At 52.2% G+C, this 14,044-nt stretch overlaps 1 protein-coding gene across 4 annotated transcripts in view; it reads left to right on the top strand.

The window, feature by feature from the left end:
• SGSM2 (small G protein signaling modulator 2) overlaps positions 1–14,044 on the top strand; it is a 43,817-nt gene that overhangs the window by 10,867 nt on the left and 18,906 nt on the right. For all 4 annotated transcript variants that reach the window (XM_030800145.1, XM_030800146.1, XM_030800143.1 and 1 more), the window contains exon 3: positions 13,791–13,953. In XM_030800145.1, coding sequence (XP_030656005.1) covers positions 13,791–13,953 — 163 coding nt within the window. The remainder of the gene's footprint in view (positions 1–13,790; positions 13,954–14,044) is intronic.

The raw sequence follows: 14,044 nt of genomic DNA, 5'->3' as shown, positions 1-14,044 counted from the left end.
ACAGAAAACACAGAGCCTTCCTGGAGAGCCTTCCTGAAGAATCACTGGGTCAAGACCTGACCATGGGCAAACCCGGGAAAGTTTGCAGCCAGATACCCATTCCTGTTACCCAAAGGGAGGGGCGAGACTCCTAGGACTGGCTAGAAAATTGCTTTGTTGAGTGTTTGCTGTGGTTGTTCTTAAACCCGTCTGTCCAGAAGCTGGGTATGCAGTAGGCCCCTGCGAGTAGAAACTTCCCTTGTGTGGAAGTTTTCGCTGGCAAACCAGGCCGGCGGCGGCAGGGGGGTGGGTGGGGTTCTCTGTGTGCTGTTCCCAGGCCCGAGGATCAGAACCTCTGTAACTGCCACCTCTGTGCCAGTGGAGGGTGGCGCTTGGAGAATGGGCTCAAAACTACCACTATGGGGCCAGGCATGGTGACTCACACCTGTAATCCCAGTGCTCTGGGAGGCTGAGGCGGGAGGATCCGTTGAGACCAGAAGCTTGAGACCAGCCTGGGCAATATTACAAGACACAATTTCTGCAAAAAAATAAGTAACTTGCTGGGCATGGTGGTGCACACCTGTAGTCCCAGCTACTCCAGAGGCTGAGGTGGAGGATCGCTTGAGCCCGGGAGGTTGAGGCTGCAGTGAGCTATGATTGCACCACTGCACTCCAGCTTGGGCAACAGAGAGAGAGAGAGACCCCGTCTAGTTTATTTATTTATTTATTTATTTATTTATTTATTTATTTAGAGATGGAGTCTCACTGTGCTGCCCAGGCTGGAGTTCCGTGGAGCTATCTCAGCTCACTGCAACCTCCACCTCTCGGGTTCAAGCAATTTTCCTGCCTCAGCCTCCTGAGTAGCTGGCATTACGGGCGCCTGCCACCACACCCAGCTAATTTTTGTATTTTTAGTGGAGACAGGGGTTTCACCGTGTTGGCCAGGCTGGTCTCGAACTCCTGACCTCAGGTGATCTGCCCACCTTGGCCTCCCAAAGTGCTGGGATTACAGATGTGAGCCATCACACCTGGCCTCATTTTTTTTTTTTTTTTTTTTAAACAAAACCCAAAAACTACCACTGTTGGGGAGAGGTCTTTGATATATCCTTTTATCCTTTTTATCTTAAAACATCACGTCAAGTTTACATTTTTCTCTATAATATGGTTTTTGGATTTTTTTTCATTTTAATATAAAGACTTACTGTTGAATTAAAGTATAGGCTGGTATCTCCTGTCGCCCCATCCCCTGCAGGGGAAGGTGCTTTTGTTTTTTCTTTTTTTTTTTTTGAGACGGATTCTCATTCTGTTGCCCAGGCTGGAGTGCAGTGGCCCCATCTTGGCTCACTACAAGCTCCGCCTCCCGGGTTCACGCCATTATCCCCCCTCAGCCTCCTTAGTACTTAGTAGTAGCTGGGGCTACAGGCGCCCGCCACCACACGCGGCTAATTTTGTTTTTGTATTTTTAGTAGAGACGGGGTTTCACCGTTAGCCATGATGGTCTCGATCTCCTGACCTTGTGATCCGCCCACCTCGGCCTCCCAAAGTGCTGGGATTACAGGCGTGAGCCACCGCGCCCAGCCAGGGGAAGGTGCTTTCAACGTGCATTTGTGGGCAGAGCACTCAAGGTCAGGGTTAAACAGCAAATTCTCCTACGTTTCACTCTTGAACTCTGCCTCTGAAGTAGTCATGCATGTACTTAGAGAGGGCACAGTTATTCTATTGCCATCAGGGATCTGGGGTAATGTAGGCACCAACCCATCATGTCTCTGGGCCTGCTCTCCTCTGGCTCAGATCTAGGAGTGTCTGCCTCCACGGTATTTCTTTTCTTTTTTTTTCTTTATTACTTTTTTCTTTTTCTTTTTTTTTTTTTTTTTTCAGATGAGGTCTTGCTATGTGGCCCAGATTGGTCTCAAACTCCTGGGCTCCAGGTATGCTCCTGCCTCAGCCTCCCAAGTAACTGGGATTACAGGTGCATACCTCTGCCTGAGGTCCGTAGTGTTTTATTTACCCTATTCCGATTGGGCACTGAGTTTGCTTTTTAACTTTTGGCTGGTAGAGCAGGTTTCAGAGGCTCACAGAGAAGCTTCTGGCCAGGCAGAGTAGGTTCTCAGGCCAATCATATCTCCTAGGACCTCAGCCTCCCCACCCCCCAGGGATTGGGGCAGACACCAGCCTGCGTCCTCAGTCATCAGATTCCCTGCCCTCCTGTGTGCAAGTGGGTCAACATGAGGGTTGCTTCAGACTGAGGATGAGCTGTAATTCGAGAAGGGTGGAGTCTGTGGAGCTGGGAATAACATCAGGCTTTATTAACCAGCTCCCTGTTGCTAGGCAGCTTTCATTAGCCAGGAAGGTCTGCCCTGCAGTGAGCTCCTTCAGGGAATGGCAAGGAGATGCTAATAAGCTGGGAGAAAGGCCGGTACTAGGGAAGGCTTGCCTCTGCCCTGGGATATTGCAGCCAGCGATATTTCAGCACATTCTGAGATTTGGACTCCAGGCAGTCTTCATCCTGTCTCTTTTCAGTAAAAGGGATTCCTGGAGGCTGAGGCGGGAGGATCCCTTGCAGGAGTTCGAGACCAGCCTGGGCAAAAAAGACCCCATCGCCACAAAAAGGAGGAGCAGGTTCCTCCTCCTTCCCACCCACAGGGAATGAACAGCTCATTCTCTTGCTATCTAACTTGTGCCTTCCATCCAGAAATGATCTAAGAGGAAGGAGGGAGCTCTGAAGGAGCTGACTCCCCTCACTCTATCTTGGGGCATCGTGGAGGGCAAATGGGAGTGTTCATAGCTGGGACTTTGGGGTCACACAGACCTGGGTTCACGTTCTGGCCGTGCCACGAAGTGCGTAGCCATGGTTACTCATCTCTGAGCCTACCCCAGAAGGCAGATGTAAGGAATAGAAGAACAATGCAGGCAACACACACAGCGTGGATCTGGGTATGCAGTAGGTGCTGAATCCCATTCTACTTTGGTTTTTGTTTTGTTTTGTTTCGTTTTGTTTGAGTTGGAGTCTCACTCTGTCTCCCAGGCTGGAGTGCAGTGGTGTGATCATAGCTCACTCAGCCTCGACCTTCTGGGTTCAGGCGATCGTCTCACCTCAGCCTCCTGAGTAGCTGGTCCTACAGGTCTACGCGCCACCACACTCAGCTACTTTTTTGTATTTTTGTAGAGATGGGGTTTCGCCATGTTGACCAGGCTGGTCTCAAACTCCTGACCTCAAGTGATCCACCCACCTCAGCCTCCCAAAGTGCTGGGATTACAGGCATGAGCCACCACCCCACCCCATATCTGCTTTGTTTTTGAAAGTGAGCATAGGCCAGGCACAGTGGCTCACACCTGCAATCCCAGCACTTTGGGAGGCTCAGCCGGGTGGATCACCTGAGGTCAGCAGTTCGAGACCAGCCTGGCCAAAATGGCGAAGCCCCGTCTCTACTAAAAATACAAAAATTACCTGGGCGTGGTGGTGCGTGCCTGTAATCCCAGCTCTTTGGGAGGCTGAGGCAGGAGAATCACTTGAACCTGAGAACAGAGGTTTCAGTGAGCCGAGATTGTGCCACTGCACTCCAGCCTGGGCGACAGAGCAAGACTTGGTCTAAAAAAAAAAAGTGACCTTACAACCTTTCCTATAAAGCCTCCTCGAGCCTTCCCCAGGATTCCATCTGGGAATCTATGTTTCTGGAAGTTTGGAGCATCTGGAGAATCAGAAATTTGAACATCAGGAACTCAGTAAGGAAATGTGATAATATAAAGGAATTGTTATTAATTTCGTCAGTGCAATAAAGGTATAAGTACATGTTTTTTGTGTTTTTTTTTTTTTTTTTTTGAGACGGTGTCTCGCTCTGTCACCCAGGCTGGAGTGCAGTGGCGCAATCTCGGCTCACTGCAAGCTCCGCCTCCCAGGTTCATGCCATTCTCCTGCCTCAGCCTCTCCGCGTAGCTGGGACTACAGGCGCCCGCCACCACGCCAGGCCAATTTTTTGTATTTTTAGTAGAGATGGGGTTTCACCGTGGTCTCGATCTCCTGACCTCGTGATCCGCCCGCCTCGGCCTCCCAAAGTGCTGGGATTACAGGCGTGAGCCACCGCGCCTGGCCTAATTTTTGTATTTTTAGTAGAGACGCGGTTTCACCATGATGCCCAGACTGGTCTCAAACTCCTGACCTCAGGTGATCCACCTGCCTCAGTCTCCCAAAGTGCTGGGATTACAGGTGTGAGCCACTGCGTCTAGCCTAGAATGTTTATATTCTAATGGGAAGTATCTAATAGGGAAAAATTGCAGGCATAAAAAAGAGAAGTTTGCTGGAGTAGCGTCTGCGAAAAGGTGCAAGGGAGGTGGGGTGCAGTGGCTCACGCCTGTAATCTCAGCACTTTGCGAGGCCAAGGCAGGTGGATCACCTGAGGTCAGGAGTTCTAGACCAGCCTGGCCAACAGTGAAACACCGTCTCTACAAAAAATACAAAAATGTGCCAGGTGTGGTGGTGCACATCTATAATTCCAACTAATGGGGAGGCTGAGGCAGGAGAATCACTTGAACCCAGGTGGTGGAGGTTGCAGTGAGCCAAGACCGCACCACTGTACTCCAGCCTGGGCGACAGAGCGAGACTCAGTCTCAAAAAAAAAAAAAAAAAAAAAAAGACATAAGAAACGGTGCATGCTGGGCGCGGTGGCTCACGCCTGTAATCCCAACACTTTGGGAGGCCGAGGCGGGCAGATCACAAGGTCAGGAGATCGAGACCATCCTGGCTAACATGGTGAAACCCCGTCTCTACTAAAAATACAAAAAATTAGCCAGGCGTGGTGGTGGGCACCTGTAGTCCCAGCTACTTGGGAGGCTGAGGCAGGAGAATGGCGTGAACCCAGGAGGCAGAGCTTGCAGTGAGCAGAGATCGCACCACTACACTCCAGCCTGGACGACAGAGCGAGACTCCGTCTCAAAAAAAAAAAAAAAAGAAACGGTGCAGGTGGAAGGTGACCTCAGAGACGAGTCCAACTAGACTATCCCTAGGAATGAGATGAAGGCAGGGACTGGGCATGGGGTGCAGGGAGGGAAGGCATCTGCATTCATCAGTCCCCTTTGGTGTGCTAGGCAGGGGCCGAGAAGCCTTTCGCACCTTGGGATATGCTGTTACTTTTCATCACCCGGCATCCATTGAGGTGGACCCTGATTTTCTCCCTAATTACAGCAGAAGCTCAGAGAGGTTTAGTGACTTGCCCAAAGTCAAACAGCCAGTAAGGAGAGGAGCCAGTGGGCTGGGCGCGGTGGCTCACGCCTGTAATCCCAACACTTTGGGAGGCTGAGGCAGGTGGATCACTTGAGGTCAGGAGTTCGAGACCAGCCTGGCCAACATGGTAAAACCCCCTCTCTACTAAAAATACAAAAATTAGCCGGCCGTGATGGTGGGTGCCTGTAATCCCAGCTACTTGGGAGGGTGAGGCAGGAGAATTGCTTGAACCTGGGAGACAGAGATTGCAGTAAGCCAAGATCGCGCCACTGCACTCCAACCTGGGCAATAGAGCGAGACTCAGTCTCAAAAAAAAAAAAAAAAAACACGGAGAGGAGCTAGTGTTTGAAGCCACCTCTGTGTTGCTCCATACTCTGTGCTGCCCAGGGATTGGTCTGCCTGTGAGGCCTACCCAGAAGTAGAGACTAGAGGGGCGGCGGCATTGAGGAGTTGGCCCTCGTGCAGACGAAGCTCTGGTCGTTGAACGGTGGGCTCATGGTGTCCAGAGACACTCCGGGAGACTGTGGCTTCCTTACCCAGCCAGCGGAGTGTGCCCACATCAGTGTCCACCGCATGAGAGGCTGGCCCTGGCCTGGTTCCCTGGGTAGCCGCCATGAGCACTGTGCATGCAGACCCTGTCTTGCATCTCCAGCAGGACAAGGACAATGGGATGTGTAGCACGGATTTCATTTCCCCCTGCTTGGTTCTAGGTTCCAGAAACTCAGGACGGTTCTTTATCCTTCCAATCGGAGTCCGGTTGCGAATGTTGCTTTCTTGCTTTGGGGGTTGAGCAGGGCTGAATGCCTTCCAAAGTTGAAGCAAACAACCAGTATCACCAGTGCAGGCTGAGAAAATGCACCCTAGTTACCGCAGAAATGCTCATCTGAGTAAAGGCGGCCACTACAAATCCCTGGGTGGAAATAGCCAGGGAGAGAGGCGGGGAAGAGGGGGCAGGTCACGCTTGATGATGGCTCTTCGCTCCTCTCACCTCGTCTGCGGCAGATGAAACACTGGCTCCTTCCACGGGCAGTTGGAGTAAAGATACTTGATGCTTTTTCTCCTTCAGTTGTTACTTGAAAGAGGCAGGTCCTCCCACCCATTCCTTTATCTCCAGGAAGGCTGCTCCTCTCCGGCATTCTTGGTTCCACCATGCAGGGTCCTGAACCACTGGCCCCCCAGGCAGGCATTCGGCTTCTGAATTCTGCTCTAATTAGTGTCTCCCAAAGCCCCAGGTCCAGAATGGACCACCTGAGGCTGGCTGCCCTGCCTGCACTTCCTCGCTTGGGTTCTGTGTGGCAACGGTGGCTGAACTCCCCTGTCGTGCAGATGGCAGCTGGTAGTAAAAGGTGAAAGCGGGCCGGAGGTGGGGAGCAAGCCACACCTGCCAACTTGCTGTCCTCCCATTCCCAACTCCGGGCCCAGCATCTCGGGCCCAGTTTCATGTCGAGTTGTGCTAACTCTGTCCCTGTACCTCAAGCAAACTAGGCTAGTCCTCTGAAGGCCACTCAGTGGTTCCCACTGTTACCAGGCTGGGCTTGTCCAGGCTGCTGAGTGCAGCTTTCAACGTAGATATATATGCACATGAGAGCCAAGGCAGAATGCAGGTGCGGAGACCCAGCCCTGCTTCTGAGGCTCCCTGGGCTGACTGATGACCCTACCAACCACTGCTGCATTTTCTTTTTTTTTTTTTTTTGAGACGGAGTCTCGCTCTGTCGCCCAGGCTGGAGTGCAGTGGCGCGATCTGGGGTCACTGAAAGCTCCACCTCCTGGGTTCACACCACTCGCCTGCCTCAGCCTCCCCAGTAGCTGGGACTACAGGCGCCCGCCACCGTGCCCGGCTAATTTTTTGTATTTTTAGTAGAGACGGGGTTTCACCATGTTAGCCAGGATGGTCTGGATCTCCTGACCTCATGATCCGCCCGCCTCAGCCTCCCAAAGTGCTGGGATTACAGGCGTGAGCCACCGCGCCTGGCCCACTGCTGCATTTTCTAGCAGCCGAGCTATAGTTCATTAACGTGAGCTCCTGAGACACCTTAGCTTGTCTCAGCCCGCTGGATCGTTTCTCTAATCCCTGCCCCGCTCAGGTCACCTGCTGCTGCTGCCCTAAGCAGAGCCCACATGCGCCCCCTAGTGGTGGGAAACCAAACGATTCCGCAGATCCTGTTTGTTGAGGGAGGAGGTGAAACAGGGGATGCCCACGGGCGACCCAGCCTTCCTGGGTTTTGTGAATTCTGATTCACACCTAGATTGGAGAGACTCTGGCATCATCTCATGATGGGAACCCTAGTGCTGGTCACCCACTCAATTATTATAATTAATTTTGCGTTCGTAATATATTTAACTGGTTCAAAAATCAAAACCATATAAAAAGGATACAGTGGGGCCGGGCACAGTGGCTCACACCTGTAATCCCAGCACCTTGGAAGGCTGAGACGGGCAGATTGCTTGAGCTCAGGAGTTCGAGACCAGCCTGGGCAACATGGTGAAACCCTGTCTCTACTAAAAATTTTTAAAAATTTAGCCAGGCATGGTAGTGCACGCCTGCAGTCCCAGCTACTCGGCAGGCTGAGGTAGGAGGATCACTTGAGCCTGGGAGGCAGAGGTTACAGTGAGCAGAGATCGTGCCCGCTGCACTCCAGCCTGGGTGACAGAGTGAGACTCTGTCTTTAAAAAAAAAAAAAAAAAAAGTGTGCAGTGAAAAGTCTCACTCTTTTCTCTGCTCTTATTCACCCACTTCCTGTCTGTGTACAAGTCCCACACAGGTGACCACTTTTGTTTCTCACGCATCCCTCTAGAGGTTTTCTTTTGTTGGTTTTTTGTTTGTTTGGTTGGTTTTTTGTTTTTTGAGACAGGGTTTCATTCTGTCACCCAGGCTGGAGTGCAGTGGTGCAATCTCAGCTCACTGCAACCTCCGTGTGCTGGGCTCAAGCAATCCTCCCACCTCCGCCTCTTCAGTAGCTAGGATACAGGCTCATGTCACCACACCCAGCTAATTTTTAAAATTTTTGTAGAGATGGGGTCTCCCTATGTTGCCTAGGCTGGTCTCAAACTTCTTGGCTCAAGTGATCTTCCCACCTTGGCCTCCCAAAGTGTTGGGATTATAGATGTGAGCCACTGCACCCGGGCTAGAGTTTTTTTTTTTTTTTTAGGTAGAGACGGGGTTTCACTATGTTACCCAGGATGGTCTCCATCTCCTGACCTTGTGATCCACCCGCCTTGGCCTCCCAAAGTGCTGGGATTACAGGCGTGAGCCATCGCACCCAGCCAAGTTTTTTATACTGATAAAAAAGATTGTAGTCTTTGTTCACACCTCCCTTTTTGTAATTGAAAGGTGTCATGCAATTATACCATTCTGCATCTTGCTGTTGGCGAGCTTTCCATTATTCATTCCTAGAGAGCATATTCATTCTTTCTCAGAGTTGCATGATATTCTGCTAGAGATGTACCATTTTGCTTAACCTGTCCCCTGTTGATGGGCATGTGGATGGCTTCCAGTCTTTTGCTATTATAACTAAATAATCATGCAGTTATATCTGTAGGACAGATTCTCAGAAGAGGGGTTACTGGATCAGAGGTTATTTGTAACATTAATGGAGAGTGCTATATTGCATCTATACGGGTTGCAGCATCTCACCTGCCCACCAGCAATATATGAATGGATTCAGCAGCTCCCCACGTCCCTTCCATCTCTGTCTTCCTGGTGTCTCCTCTACTCTAAATTGGGCCTCTTGGAATGGTGGAATCGGGGTGTAAGGGTTGGGAACAGGGGCCCCATATCTTAGAATGGTGAGATCGGGGTGTAAGGGTTGGGGCGCCCATAGGATTCCATCAGCATTTGTGGTCTCCAGCTGCATGTAGCATTTGTTAAGCTGCATAACTTGATGGCTTTGGGGTCACATCAGGGGCTGGTGAAGGGAGCCCCAGGGCTAGTCTGGGTCTGTAATTCCTGGCCTTTCCCTGGGAAGATGGCTCCAGACCTTTGTAGGGACGTCCAACAGTGTGCTGGAGTTAAAGGCAGTTATGCTCATGCCCACTCAGAGTTGCAGTTCCTTGAGCCTTGCTGTCAGCAGGATGGGATGGGCTGACAGGATAGAGAATGTACCTGGGCTCAGCTGGCCCAGACTCCAAAGGCCACCAGAAAACCAGGGTGGCAAATGCCCATCATTCAATGAGTGGATAAAGAAACTGATATATACATACAGTGGAATACTATTCAGCCATAAAAAGGAATACATTCATGGCATTCACAGCAACCTGGATGGGACTGGAGACTATTATTCTTTTTATTTTATTTTATTTTATTGTATTTTATTTTATTTTCTTGAGATGGAGTTTTTGCTCTTGTCACCCAGGCTGGAGTGCAATGGCGTGATCTCAACTTACTCAACCTCTGCTTCCCAGGTTCAAGCAATTCTTCTGCCTCAGCCTCCCGAGTAGCTGGGACTACAGGTGCCCACCACCACACCCGGCTAATTTTTGTATTTTTAGCAGAGACGGAGTTTCACCATGTTGGCCAGGCTGGTCTCGAACTCCTGACCTCAGGTGATCCGCCCGCCTCAGCCTCCCAAAGTGCTGGGATTACAGGCGTGAGCCACCGCGCCCGGTCTCCATGTATGTTTCGATTAGTGACAATGCCTGGGTTTCTGCTCGACGCAGAAGTCTCAGAGCCAGGCTCAGTGGCTCATGCCTGCAATGCCAGTGCTTTGGAAGGCTGAGGTGGGAGGAGCACTTGAGCCCAGGTGTTAGAGACCAGGCTAGGCAACATAGTGAGACCACAGTCTCTACAAAAAATTTTTTTAAATTAGCCAAGCTTAGTGACCCAAGCCTGTAGTCCCAGCTGCTTGAGAGGCTGAGGTGGGAGGATGGCTTGAACCCAGGAGGCTGAGACTGCAGTGAGCTGTGGTTGCACTGTTGCACGCCAGCCCAGGCAATGGAGTGAGACCCGGTCTCAAAAAAAAAACGGCTTCTTAAATCTTTTTAGGGTCAGAAGCTGAGAACCATACACCCACTATCCAGGAAAAAAAGCACTCTCCTAATCATTCTAGAGCACATCAACAATTTGCATTCAAATTACTCTCAATTTCAGAGAGGGGCTCTTTTTTGTTGTTTTTTGTTTTTTTAGTTTGTTTGTTTTTGAGACGGAGTCTCACTCTGTCACTCAGGCTGGAGTGCAGTGGCACCATCTCAGCTCACTGCAACCTCTGCCTCCTAGGTTCAAGCAATTCTCCTGCCTCAGCCTCCTGAGTAGCTGGGACTACAGGCGCCCGCCACCATGCCTGGCTAATTTTTTGTATTTTTAGTAGAGACAGGGTTTCACCGTGTTAGCCAGGATGGTCTCGATCTCCTGACCTCGTGATCCGCCCACCTTGGCCTCCCAAAGTGCTGGGATTACAGGCGTGAGCCACCACGCCCGGCCCCACGGAGGGAGTTTTTGGAGCCCCAGAAGCCCATCCACAAAGTCCTCTCGGGTCACAGTTCTCAAGTAGTGGTGTTCTTATTATTATTTTGCCTGCACACTGCACAAGATAACATATTCGTCACACGTGCACACTCTCGGTGGAGGACACCCTGTGGGCATGGCACAGGACAAGTGCAGTGTGAACAGTTACTGGCCGGGAGCCCACAGAGCTGAGTCAGTAATGCCTGGCCTAATGGCCTAACTGGTCTTAGCTTGGAAAGCCGATGCGTGAGAGGGATTTCTCCTTCCCCAGACACTGCCTGGTACCTTGCCTGGGTTGCACCGAAGGAAGTTGGGGACCGTGGGGTAAAGGGGGGACCGAGCGTAATGCCTGGCTTCTCTCAGTATTCCTTAGTTGCGGTAATTGCTTAGGAATGCCTCCTTTCACCCGAAAGAACCCTGTGGCTGTCCTCAGAGGCTAGCCAGGAAGGTAGGCGAGGCCACCCCGATAGTGCTGGGGCCGGCCACTCCCCAGTTCCCCCTGGCCTGGCTGCATTTGCGGTCGCCTAGGGAAGGTGGGGAAGCGAATGACTCATTATCCCAGCAATTAGTGTCACACCACTGAGGCACGTGATCCCTGCAGGACGTGTGCCACCTGCTGCCCCTCTGCCCTGTTCGGTGCTGCTTCTCTCCCCACTCTGATGGGAAGTGCAACCCCAGGAAATGATCACCCCCTTTCCACAGGCACAGACTTGTAGCTGCAGCAGCCCAGGACCAAGAGACTGGGACAAAAGGGTCATTCGCCTGTAGATCCCAGGGCCACACAAGACCTCCAGGGACCAGGGGGACTGATCATAGAGAGGCGCATGTGGACGCTTAAGCCAAAGGTTTCCCCATGTGGGCCGGGCGCGGTGCCTCACACCTGTAATCCCAGCACTTTGAGAGGCCGAGGCGGGCGGATCACTTGAGGTCAGGAGTTCAAGACCAGCCTGGCCAACATGGTGAAACCCCGTCTCTACTAAAAATACAAAAATTAGCCGGGCGTGGTGGCGCACGCCTGTGATCCCAGCTACTCGGGAGGCTGAGGCAGGAGAATCACTTGAACCCAGGAGGCGGAGGTTGCAGTGAGCTGAGATCGCGCCATTGCACTCCAGCCTGGGTGACAGAGCGAGACTGTCTCAGAACAAAACAAGATTTCCCCCTGTGCCCCATACAGACACGATAGGTGCACATACATCTGTCAGGCTGCACATGTGCGTAAATGTACGAACACACTATAAAGGAAGGGCTGTACCTTAAAACAAAACCCTCCAAGGCCTGAACAGTGAAGAGCTCCAGGAGGTGGCTCTCAGGGGGAGGAGGGGTCCTGCCTGTTTCCCCAGCCCTGGGATGCTCTCACTGAGCTGGCTGCTCTCCAGATTGGCCCCCGGGATTCTCTCCCTTCTTGACTTCAGTCCAAGAGAGGAACAAACAAAATTCCTTCATAGACCAGTGGTGACTGCTAGTCAGTAACTAAAAACAAAGGCAAAAAACAGGTGAGAAATCCTATTTTCAGTAATTATTTCCTAACTCCAGGTTTCATATTCTAACAGTACTAGTCAAAATAAACTTGATGGAGGCCGGGCACGGTGGCTCAGGCTTGTAATCCCAGCACCTTGAGAGGCCGAGGCAAGCAGATGGCTTGAGCCCAGGAGTTCAGGACCAGCCTGGGAAACGGCGAAATCCCGCCTCTCCAAAAAAAATATATAAAAAATTAGCCGGGCATGGTGGTGCGTGCCTGTAGTCTCAGCTACCTGGGAGGCTGAGGTGGGAGAATCACCTGTACCACAGAGGTGGGGGCTGCTATGAGCTGAGATTCCACCATTGCACTCCAGCCTGGGCATCAGAGTGGGTCCCTGTCTCAAAAGAAAAATTAAAAAAAACTTGACAGACCTCAGTTTCCCAGTCTCCACCCACTTCTGGGGCAGCCTTGGATCCTCTCTCCAGTGCACCCTCTTCCTGTCCCTGGCGGAGAGAGGTCCTGCTGAAACCCAGCTCTTAGAGGCCAGCTGTAGAACTGCATCTGAACAAACAGGGTGAGGAGTCAGGAACTGACCTAGACCCCGCGCCTCCTGAGAGCCAGACCCCGCGTGGGCGATTTCACATCCTCCATCTCATGCGACGTCTCACGCTAGCCCTCTTCGCATTTCACAGAGGAGACAACTGAGTCTCAGAGCAAGTGACCGTGCCAAGCTCAGACCTCGTTCTGTCTGTCTGCAGCACAGCTCACGGTCTCCAGTCCATATGGAGAAACCACCTCCTTCTCCCCGCAGTGTCCCTGCCCCCAGCCAGACACACCTGGACGTGGCGAAAGGGGCTCGGGCCAAGGTTTGGAGCCCTGGGTCCTCGTCCTGGTGGCTCTTCCACTTTGTGACTGTGATCGAGTTTCTTCCCCTCTTTGGGCCTTTCCTTCCTCACCTGTAAAGCAGTTAGCTTGGCCCAATCATGTAGAAGCTCCTCTGCCCCACACACAGACACACTCCTGTTTTTAGAGTCTGTCTCGGCACAGGGCAGCTCCCTACCGTCTCCTACCAAGCCCTTCTTTTCTTCCTGCAGGGTCTGTCTGTGGAAAGTCCAGACAGAGACTAAGCCTAACCCTAAACCATGAATGAATGGAGGGAAGCCCTCCTAGCATGGAAAAGAGAAATCTCTCCCTCAGCTGCTGGGCTCATCAGTCCGGCGGCCACTGTCAGGTCCGAGCTCTGCAGTGACTTCATCAATATTTTAGCTCCTGCAGAGCCCTGTTCCTTAGCAACCGCATCCTCCATGCCCTCCAGAAAGGCTCCCGAGTTGGGTGCTCCTCACATCCCCGTCCTGTGGGTGCTGTGCCTTGCTGTCAGGTTTGGAGCCACTCATGCCACCCTGAGCGGGGAGCTTTGGTCCTCACGACCCCCAGGGGTGAGGCTGCATGCAGGAGGCGTGTGCGCACCAGGCGAGGGAGAGGGGCAGCTTGACATGTCAAAGCTCTTCACCCCTGGGCAGGAGCCGAGGGACGGGGAGGGGAATTTTGGAAGGAAGGCCAGGGTATCTCCCTGGCCTGCCCTTGGCTTGACCTTACCCCTTGCCTCACCACAGGTATGGGGAAGAGGAGCTTTTCTCCCTGTCCCCCGGGCTCGTCTTTCCCAGGCTCAGATGCTGTTTCCCTTTGTGGCCTAGGTGCGGTGGAGGCTTGCCTCTTGCATCAGCTGAGACGCCGTGCCGCTGGCTTCCTGCGCAGTGACAAGATGGCAGCCCTGTTCACCAAGGTGGGGAAGACGTGCCCAGTGGCAGGGGAGATTTGCCACAAGGTACAGGAGCTGCAGCAACAAGCAGAGGGCAGGTGAGCCCTGGGCCAGCCCCTTCTTCCCTCCTTTCAGCTCTTCCCACTTGGCAATTGCTACTTCCTAGGACAGCCCATCGGAAAGTTGGCA

This window comes from Nomascus leucogenys, chromosome 19, assembly GCF_006542625.1.
Source record: "Nomascus leucogenys isolate Asia chromosome 19, Asia_NLE_v1, whole genome shotgun sequence".
In the NCBI taxonomy this organism is placed as follows: domain Eukaryota; kingdom Metazoa; phylum Chordata; class Mammalia; order Primates; family Hylobatidae; genus Nomascus; species Nomascus leucogenys.
The sequence above is the reverse complement of the archived record's forward strand: the minus strand, read 5'-3'. Positions and strand labels throughout refer to the sequence as shown.